An 11,263-nucleotide genomic window follows, 5' to 3' on the forward strand; every position below is an offset into this window, starting at 1 on the left:
ATAATCAAACACCCTCATGAAGCCACACTCAACACGAAAAATGAGATGTACAATACTTGTCCACATCGACGGAAGTACTTACTAATCAACTTCAAACCTACGAAACCACTTCAACAAGCAATAACAGACAATATACCAAACTCATGTAACACACAGTCCTGACGATGGCTGAAAAGGCCTGAAACATCGATGTAGACTGAATCCAACATTGTGGTAAATATCAAAATTATATATATATATATATATATATATATATATATATATATATATATATATATATATATATATATATATTATATGGAAGTGGAAGTGAAAGTAGATTGTTGTGTTTTTCGTATTTTTCTAGATTCGTGTTTATGGAAGTTCGTATTACATAAAAGGTGTTTGTTTCTATGTCTGCAAAAGGATATTAGTTCGTTTCTGTGATGATGAATAATTTTTCTTCTAAGCAGAGCCTGCAAATCTTAGAAGAGGGGGAGAACGACTGTGCTCTGGAGATGATTTTCCATGTGAAACTGTGTTGTATGTTTTTTTTCTTTGAGGTTCCAAAGGTGTTCGCTTAGTGTAGTAGAATGTCGTTTTTGTATGTTTCTGAAGGACGATTTATGCAAGTTGTATCTGTGTGTGTATATACATATATATATATATATATATATATATATATATATATATATATATATATATATTGTGTGTGTGTGTGTGTGTGTGTGTGTATGTATATAGTATATATGCAGACACGCATGTGTGGGTGTTTGTGTGTGTGTGTGTGTGTGTGTGAGTGGGTAATTGTGCATTTGAGTTAATTGTAAAGCGCTGCAGAGCATTTCTAAGTGGATGCTTAGGCGCTGTTGAAATATGGTATTATTATTATTATTATTATTATTATTATTATTATTATTATTATTATTATTATTATTATTATTATTATTATTATTATTATTATTTATGATTATTATTATTATGATTATTATTATTATTATTATTATTATTATTATTATTATTATGTTATTATTATTATTATTATCATCATTATTATTATTATTATTATTATTATTATTATTATATTATTATTATTATTATTATTATTATTATTATTATTATTATTATTATTATTATTATTATTATTATTATTATGAAGTGATTTCAAAACAAGCACGTAGCTGCTCTAACACATTCTCATTCCAAACTTGATTTTGTTTCTTCACAAGGTTAAATCTCTTTTTTTAAAAAAACTGGTCTATACTCTTCGTCTCTCAGTCGTTGGTTTTCGTTAGTGTGTGATATCTCACGGATAATAGGCTTCAACAGTCGTGACATCACTTCCTCGTAATGACGCATAGTAACTTAGTAACTGGTTCTAAACTATCGGCAGAATGGCGGACGCCCTTATGAACGAGCATAGAAGTGTATCCAGAGGAGAAAAACGTTATAAATCTGATCATGTTTTTACTTTTATACATTCTGATCACATGACATAATATGAAAAAGTTCTAGACAGCATGACGAATAGAAAGTAGCGATTTTCTTTGTTTATAACCAAGCTGCTGGTTACTGGGCGGACGTGACATCAGACTATTGAATACTATTTGGAGATAAGTCGGATTTTATCTCCTTGCTTTTGCTGGTGGTGAAGTTTCAAAAATTTGAAAATAATTCTGATTTTTATCCTTTAGTCTGTTTTTGTCGGTGATGAAATCTCGTGTGTGTTTGTCGGTGGTGCAATCTCAAGGAAAAGTTGGAGATAGGTTGTCACTGTATCTGTTGAAAAGAATATGAAATATGATGTTATTCAAAATTATATTGAAATAAAGTTTAATATTCTCAATCATTTCAACTCTGTCTAATATTCTCAATCATTATAATAATGTCTAATATTCTCAATCATTACAATAATGTTTAATATTCTCTATCATTACAATAATGTCTAATATTCCCAATCATTACAATAATGTCTAATATTCTCAATCATTACAATACTGTCTAATATTCTCAATCATTACAATACCGTCTAATATTCTCTATCATTACAATAATGTCTAATATTCTCTATTATTACAATACTGTCTAATATTCTCTATCATTACAATACTGTCTAATATTCTTTATCGTTACAATAATGTCTAATATATGACGCTACGCCTTGAAGAAGCGGTATTAAGTCGGGATTTGGAAAACGAAGAACACCAGTTTTAAAGTGGAAATGGTCAAAATGATCAAATTTCAGTTTTTGGTTGTTTCAGAAACTACAATCACTTTTCTCCATGAAAACATAATAATTCAACATAAATATTGAGGATAAGTTATATAAATCTAAAATTTAAAAATGCAACTATCAGTGACACATTCAAAAGGAGAGTTGACTTTCTCTCAGAGAGACACCATTCCCAAGACTTAGTAATATTAAGCATTTTCCTCCACCAATACCATGTAAGATACCACAGCAAAGGGCGTGTCTTTATCTATCTCAGAGAAAGCATGACTGTTTCCACAATTTCATGGTTCAGCCAATAATGAACTTTAAAAACTTTAAACAAGTCTAAGTTTTTCCCTGACAACCTTACAAATGAACGATTCTGATTGGTCAACGCTCATCACATGCGCCTGTTGGCCATTAAAATGCCCGGGCAATGTGTCATGACGTCAGCATGCATTTGTTACATATATGTGTGTTTGTGCATTTACTTCATTTGAAATAAGGAAACTTTGGTGTTGTATTTGGCAATGTGTTTATATATCATAATATAGTTCTAATCAGTTATCTATTAAGATCTATACAATGTTTAAACACAATACCAAATACCATCCCAATTCCCTTTTTGGTGTGTGCGGAAATTCCTCTTTTGGCATTGAAATTCCTCCAAGTGGTGTCTGAAATTTCTGTGAGTCAAATTGAAAATTAGCGTCTCTGCAAGTTTTACTATTCTCGTCAAATTTCCAATGCTCGCATCTAAGCAATTATCTTTCCCCATTGATTTGACTGTGTATGAAAACGGTGATCACTTCAAAGTCGATTTTCTCAAAACTTGGTTTTTACACATTCCCTACTTCAAACGGTCATATCTCGGCAATGAATGATCAGAATTTTATCAATTTGGTATCAAATTTTAAAGCATAAAATAAGCTATGATTGGGTACCAAAAAGCCAAAATTGAAGAATCCAACTTAATATCATTTCGAGGCGGAGGGTCACATATTCTCTATCATTACAATACTTTAAACTGAAATCACATTTTTCAGCTCTTCTATATCGATTAAGGTCATACATCAATATATTATCGCGTTATCAGTTAAAACATGGAAAGTTCGCAAAATTAATCAAAGTAAAGAAAATGTTGTTGCTGAGTGGGTTGCATTTCCATATGCATCTAAATGCATCGAAATGCCTGATGCGTTCTTCAGTATTTATTTCTGGATTGGTCTTTTAACTTGAGCTTTTATATAGCGCAATGTCACGAAATGTGCTCAGAGTGCTTTTCAAAGGGCCGCTGACCAACAGCAACACGAAACATGTGCGGCTATGCGGTCTTGTGGTACGACACTCGCTTTCGGATCGGCCCATAGTTGAGTCCTTGGAAAAGGCTCTCTACTCACATTCTCTCACGGTACTCAGCTTTGTCTTTGTCCGAAGACTTGTAATATCGCCTAACAGGCGTCATGTCCCGTTACACATTCTAAATGTTGCAGTTGAAAATGGACCCCCTTGTAAAGCGCTTTGAGCACATTTAGTAGATATTGCGCTCTATAAAATCTCAATTTAATTTTTTTTTTTTTAAATGTAGAATAAGACATGACGCATTAATTAGGCGATGTTACAATATCTTTGTTTTCGACTGAGACAACACTGTTAACGGCCAGGTACTCATTTTACACCTGGGTACAGTGAAAGAATGTGAGTAAAGTGTAAAGCGCCTTTTCCAAGGGCTCAACTATGAGCCGAGCGAGGCTCGAACCCTGGACCCTCCGATCGGAAAGCGAGTGTCATGCCTAAAGATCAAATTGCTATGGTGTAAAGAGAGGTAACTTTTGTTGTGTGTTTTCTCTCGCCTATATCTGCTTTCATTTCCACATTATTTATTTGTCTTTGCTGCGGCTATGTGATCTTGTGGTATGACACCCGCTTTCGGACCGGAACGTCCTGGGTTCGAGCCTCGCTCGGCGCATAGTTGAGTCCTTGTAAAAGGCTCTTTACTCACATTCTCTCACCGTACTCAAGGGTAAAATTAGTACCTGGCCGTTAACAGCGTTGTCTCTGATCGAAAAAAAAAATGGCAATATCGCCTAACACGCGTCATGTCCCGTCCTAAATGTTAAATGTTGCTGTTGGCCAGGGACTCCTTGTACAGCGCTTTGAGCACGTTTAGTGGATATTGCGCTATATAAAAGTTCAATTTTTAAAGCTCAATTTCTTTATTTTTCTATAATTTTATTCACTTACCAGCAAATGGGACTTTGATTTTAAAGTGAACGAAAGGCACATAAAGAACCGATGCGCTCAAGGCAAATATCAGTCCGTACAAGTATTCAATGGCAGGTGCATCGACTATAGGGGCGATAACCAAGTAAATTGAAATCAGAACCATGATGATTGGAATGATTATCGGTACCTGAATGGGAGAAAGAGTTGTGTAACTTTATTTCTTATGAGTGATTAGAATGGAAGTAACAATCTGTATCTAATATTTAAAACAGGTCTCCCCCCCCCCCTCTCTCTCTCTCTCTCTCTCTCTCTCTCTCTCTCTCTCTCTCTCTCTCTCTCTCTCGCTCTCTCTCTCTTTCTTTCTTTCTTTCTTTCTCTCTCCCTCTCTCTCTTTCTTTCTCTGGGTGGGGTTCCTGACCTTCCATAGTGGTCAGGGAGGTACATACAGTGTCTTCTATCCTCCTATATCTGTTTTCCAACATGCTTTCTGTTATCGTCTTGGAATGAGATTTCTTGGTTTTGTCCTGGTCCTGGCCAGATACCCTTGCTGAGGGGGAAACAGTCAAATGAATAGTTAGTTTTGGGAGATGATATTTTTTTTTCTTTGTAAATCATCTCTCTGTTATGCACTGTATTATGTTTTCTTTACTTATTATATATGATTTGTAAACATTTGAGTGTATTCCTTTTGGTGGGGACCTGAGCTTGTGTATGGATGAGACTTTTAGGTGATCTCAAACTAAGTTCTTTGACAATGTGCTCTTGGAATCTACATCTGTTTCCTGTTTGAACAAATTCCCCTTTTGTCGTCCCTTTTCTTGGGTACTTTAATTGTAATTCTAGAACTTTTTACAATCCCATTTTCTTCCTTTTTAATGGCGCTGATATGACCTTAATATGTTGCAAGCACCGTAAAACCCTTAAAAACAAAACAATAAACAAACTTTCTTTCTCATTCTCTCTCTCCCTCTTTCTTTATTTCTATCTTTTCTCTTTCTCTACTCTCTCTCTCTCTCTCTCTCTCTCTCTCTCTCTCTCTTTCTTTCTCTCACTCTCTCCCACACACACATATATAGATCACACACCCCCTCACATACACACACACACACATTCTCTCTCTCTCTCTCTCTCTCTCTCTCTCTCTCTCTCTCTCTCTCTCTTTATATTTTTTATTTTTGTTTCTTTTGTTACGTTCGCACTCCTTTTCTCTCTGCATCTATCATCTTTATTTTTCCCTTTTCAACTTATCTATCTCTCCTTCTCTCATCTGTCTCCCTCTCTCTTTCTCTCTCTTTCTCTCTCTCTCTCTCTCTCTCTCTCTCTCTCTCTCTCTCTCTCTCTTACTGCGTTACTTGTATACAGTCACACACATACACTTACACACAGATTCTCTCCCCAAAACACGAACATAAACACTCAAATTTTCTCCCCTAAACACACACGCACACAAATTCTCTCCTTAACACACACACACACACACACACACACACACACACAAACTATCTCCCTTAACACACACACTCACGCAAACACACACAAACAAATATTCTTTCTCTTTAAAATAACACACACACACACACATACAAACAAACATTCTTTCTCTCTAAAATAACACAAACACATAAAAAAACACCCTTTCTCTCTAAAATAACACACACACACACTCACACACACAAACACATACACACAAACAAACACTCTTTCTCTCTTAAATAACACACACACTCACACACACAAACACATACACACAAACAAACACTCTTTCTCTCTAAAATAACACAAACACAAACATTCTTTCTCTCTAAAATAACACACACTCACACACACAAACACATACACACAAACAAACACTCTTTCTCTCTAAAATAACACACACACACACACACAAACACATACACACAAACAAACACTCTTTCTCTCTAAAATAACTAATAACATTTTTACAAGTGGCAAAAACTAAACGAAGTGCTTTTTCGCAGTAGCCCTGCGAAAAGTGCTTTCGTGGCGGAATCGCTATTCGCAGTAGTAAAAGCGCTCTCCCGTCTCTTAGTATTTAGTATTTTCTGTTCAAAATGGCGTGTGGTCGAATGGCTTGAAGTTGAATGAGAGTGTGTTAGTTTGAGAAGGAAAGAAAAGGAGGGATGATTGAAACATTTTGTGTGACTTAGAATTGAGATTTTGAACTACACGCTTTATCTAATTTTGATGAACAAAACAAGCTTTTGAAAACAGCATTAAGTTCTTGTAAATCTAACAAAGACCTTTCTTAAAATTTTGTTATTTAAAAAATCTGAACAAGAAAAATGCTGTTTGTATCTTAACGAATGCGCAATTTTCCTACAGTGGGTAAGGAGGGGATTTAAAACGTCCAACATAAAATACATGGGTTTGGACTTTCATATAGCGAAACATCCACTAAACGTGCTCAAAGAGCTTTTCAAGGGGTCCCTAGCCAACAACAACACTTAACACTTGGGACATGACAATGACATATTAGGCAATATTGCATATAATTTTTTTGCCTACAGAGATAAGGCTGTTAAAGGCCAGGCACTCAATTTACACCTGAGTAGGGATGAAAGAATGGGATACGTGAGTGAAGAATCATTTCCAACCATGCGAAGAGCGAGGCTCGAATCCATGACCTTCCGATCCAAAAGCGAATGCCATACACTGGCATCACTGGACCACATAGCCGACGCACATACCTTGTAGGGTCTTGGAGCATCCTTGTATTTGAATCGGAATATGATGATGCTTCCGAAAGTCATTCCGTAAAACACCCAGGAGACGAAGCTGACAAAGTCTATCAGACTCGAGACGTTTCCAAGCCATATGAAGATAATACCGAATACCATCTGAGGAGGAGAACATGGAAAATGGAAAAAAACCAGTTTGGAACTAGTGCGGCTATGGGTCTAGTGGCACAATACCACATAGTTGCATTTTTTGAAACTGTATTTATCATTCCACTCAATATATATATATATATATATATATATATATATATATATATATATATATATTATATATATATATATATATATTTATATATATAATATATATATAATAATATTGGATGGTATTTATATAGTTATATCAATCAGTATGTTCTCTCTCTCTCTCTCTCTCTCTCTCTCTCTCTCTCTTATCTATCTATCTCTATCTCTCTATCTTTTTATATATATATTTATATATATATATGTATATATAAAGAGAGAGAGAGAGAGAGAGAGAGAGAGAGAGAGAGAGAGAGAGAGAGAGAGAACATACTGATTGATATAACTATATAAATATAAGTAAATTTTATCTAGTGCCATCAATATCCACCTAACGTGTTCAATGGCGCTTTACAAGAAGTAGGTGATATGAGAACTTTAAGAAAATTAAATATTAAATATTGAAATATTAAGGCAGGGAAAGTTAATCTAAAATATTTTGTCTTCAGTCAAGTCTAGACTTGAAGCATTCAATAGTAGGAGACTTTCTTGTAAAGACTGAGAGAGAATTCCGGATTGATGGGGCGCAACGTAAAATGCACGTTCGGAGAATTTTGTTTTGGATATATTTCTTTCTAAAGTGATGTAATGTGAGGAGACGGGGAGCCCGAGATTCAGATGGCCTGTATCAGTGTTGCCAGGTTGGCGGATTTTCCGCCTAATTGATGGATTTTTATCATCCCGTGGCGGGGGAAAAATTGGCCTGGCGGATGGCGGATTTTAAATATTTTTTTTTGGCGGATCTTTGAAGATTTGTATACACTTTTAAAAAGTAAAAGTAAAGCAATCAAGTCTAATTATTTCTTATCCTCCCCCCCCCCACCCTAAACTGACTTTGAGAGGACCTTGAGGCTGAAATGGATCCAGCGCAAGATTAAATTTATTTGGGGGAATATCAACCCCGAATCGTCATGCCTTTATAAAGAAATAGCCGTAAATAGGTGAGTAGCGTTTACAACAAGAGATGAAGCGAGTAGGAAAGTGCCAGAAGACAATAGAGAATAAACAATTTCCGCGGCGGTGATGGGGGTATGAACCCGCGACCTTACTTGGTAAGGAGTTGGATCGTGGATAGCTCATACGGTAGAGTCACGCACTCACCGGCCAGGCGGAGTTGTCGTACCAGTAAGGTCGCGGGTTTTAAAAAAATGACACAATTTATCTTATAATAATAGTGTTTAATGATGGCAATTAAAATAACAACAATAATAACAACCACAACAACAACAACAACAACAACAACAACAACAACAAAAGAAAAAAGGCATACAAATATTTTACAAAATACAACAAAACTTTAGGAAATTTTCTGAACATTTTGAAATTTTGCTTAAACCCTCTCCTTACCACCCATAGGAAAATCGTCACATTCGTTACGATGTAACCGACAATAATTTTCTCATTCTGATTTCTCTTGTACATCACAAAATTTAAACACATGCTTTGATTACAGCTATAAATACTGAACACTGTGTTGTGGAGCTCACTTGTTCCTTTTTTGTTTGATTGGAAAAGTCTATTTGGGTGGGTGTGAATTTTCGGGGGTAATTCTAAAAAATGCTGGTAAGGAGAGAGTTAAAATAATTTTCCAAACTCTAGATCACTCCGACATGGCGCACGAGATATTGACAGTATCGATCACAATTTGTAGTGTTTGGTTTACCGTAAATATCACAGAGGTGAGAGGGGTATTCCGCTTGACATTGACGTAAGAAAGGACTTCCGGTAAGTTTCCATCTCTCCCAGCGACGAATGTCATTCTGTTTGAAACATGGTGGGAATTTTATAATGAAAAGATACTCCCCTCCCACCCTCTCTCTCTCTCTCTCTCTCTCTCTCTCTCTCTCTCTCTCTCTCTCTCTCTCTCTCTCTCTCTCTCCCCCCCCCTCTCTCTCTCTCTCTCTCTCTCTCTCTCTCTCTATCTCTCTCTCTCTCCCTCTCTCTCTGATATGTATCCAAGCAACATTATCGAATCTGCAGCAATTTTTTTTTTGTGCAAATTTTCGAGATTTTGTAAGTTAAGTATGTGCACCATAAAGAAATGGATAGAATCGTCTTGCCTTGCATTTTCCAGGCTTGAACGTAAGAAATACACAGCAGTCCGCTTAAGATAGACTCCCGGGGACCACACAAAAAAGATGATCTAATCCGAGGTTTATTTTATCCAAAAACTCAAGGGGAATAACTTTTCAGCGACACAAATGTATGTTTAATATATTTGTTGTCCTCCTTTAATAATGAAAGACGCCCTGTTCCATATTAAGCTTGACTAAACTAAAATTGACTTTTTAAATACTTTTATTTGTCTCAAGAGTTAGATTTCTGAAGGCAACATAAATACGATGATCTAAAAGCTCTGCAAGGCTGAATAAGAATGGAAAAAGGTAGGAGAGTGAAGACGCTATCGTTACAAGACTAAATGGTCTAGGCTAATTGAGTGTCAGTCTAGTTCGGGATGTGGGGTGTGTGATGTGTGCATGGATGACACAATAAGGAGGGAAGGGACGGAGGAGGTGTGCGATTAAGCGGAGCGATTATATAGAATATATATATATATATATATATATATATATATATATATATATATATATATATATATATATATATATTTGAATATTTGCACAAAAACCGCCATGCAATATATATATATATATATATATATATATATATATATATATATATATATATATATATATCCTGACGATGGCAAATTAAGCCTGAAACATTAATGTAGACTGTCTCAAACATTGTGGTAAAATTTAAAAAATAATAAAAAAAATATATATATATATATAATATAATATAATATATATATATATATATATATATATATATATATATATATATATATATATATATATATATGAATATGACGGTATCTATCCATATCTATCTATATCTATTAATATACTTAAATATCAATCTGTCTATCTATCAACATAATTTAGCTATACCTATCTATCTAATAATATGTGATTTTCAGAGTAGTAGATCAGTGTGGTATCTAATGTTACCTTCCACCCGAAAAAGCCGATCCGTTCAGCGATCCAAATACTGAAATCATCACTGACAAAGGCATGACGACAGGGGCTGTGTGAAGAACACGATCACTCCACAGCTGGTTTGGAATTTAACACGAATAGATGATTGATCATGGTTTCGGGAAAATAGCAACACACACATACACACAAACACACACATATGATATTTGTCTCTCTCTCTCTCTCTCTCTCTCTCTCTCTCTCTCTCTCTATATATATATATATATTATAATATATATATATATATATATATATATATATATATATATATGGAATAATCATTCTACAGACATAATATGCCGACTTACGACTATTACGACGTGGATGGAAACCACATAAACATGTGTTTCGGCCATATAACTGAATGAATCCATTCATATTATATATTAGCCCTAACCAACATTATCGAGCACCATCGTACCCACCAACACTCATATATATATATATATATATATATATATATATATATATATATATATATATATATATATATATATATATATATTATTGCAACCAGCGCCGAAAGGACAACCACAATTTTTATAAGAAACGTGGCACAGCGGTATGTTTTTTGTTTCTTTCCCAAAAAGTCCCGAGTTCGAATTCCCGCTGCACTGTCTCACCTTGGTCAAGCTCACATTGCATCGCTGCATAATTGGGGATGAGGGGATGAGTCCTGAGTCATTCCATTCTTCCCTTGAATTAACCCCTAAAAGCAAATTTCCTCTTGAGGCTAAATAAGGAGAATTCATTTAGTTTAGTTTATTTTCTATTTTATGTTTATCTATTTATTTATTTATTTATTT

General features: G+C 34.8%; 1 protein-coding gene across 1 annotated transcript in view; it reads right to left on the bottom strand.

Annotated features, from left to right (window-relative positions):
- Positions 1-1,116: 1,116 nt before the first annotated feature.
- The window catches only part of LOC144976259 (b(0,+)-type amino acid transporter 1-like), a 36,898-nt gene continuing 26,751 nt past the window's right edge, over positions 1,117-11,263 (bottom strand). Inside the window, exons 9-13 of the mRNA XM_078920445.1 lie at positions 10,431-10,534; positions 9,080-9,176; positions 7,126-7,275; positions 4,436-4,604; positions 1,117-1,758 (exon numbers count right to left, since the gene is read on the bottom strand). Of these exons, the coding sequence (XP_078776571.1) occupies positions 1,670-1,758; positions 4,436-4,604; positions 7,126-7,275; positions 9,080-9,176; positions 10,431-10,534 (609 nt within the window). The 3' untranslated portion in view covers positions 1,117-1,669. The remainder of the gene's footprint in view (positions 1,759-4,435; positions 4,605-7,125; positions 7,276-9,079; positions 9,177-10,430; positions 10,535-11,263) is intronic.

The sequence above is a fragment of the Berghia stephanieae genome, chromosome 7 (assembly GCF_034508935.2).
Source record: "Berghia stephanieae isolate SIO BIC M18660-M18661 chromosome 7, UCSD_Bste_1.3, whole genome shotgun sequence".
In the NCBI taxonomy this organism is placed as follows: domain Eukaryota; kingdom Metazoa; phylum Mollusca; class Gastropoda; order Nudibranchia; family Aeolidiidae; genus Berghia; species Berghia stephanieae.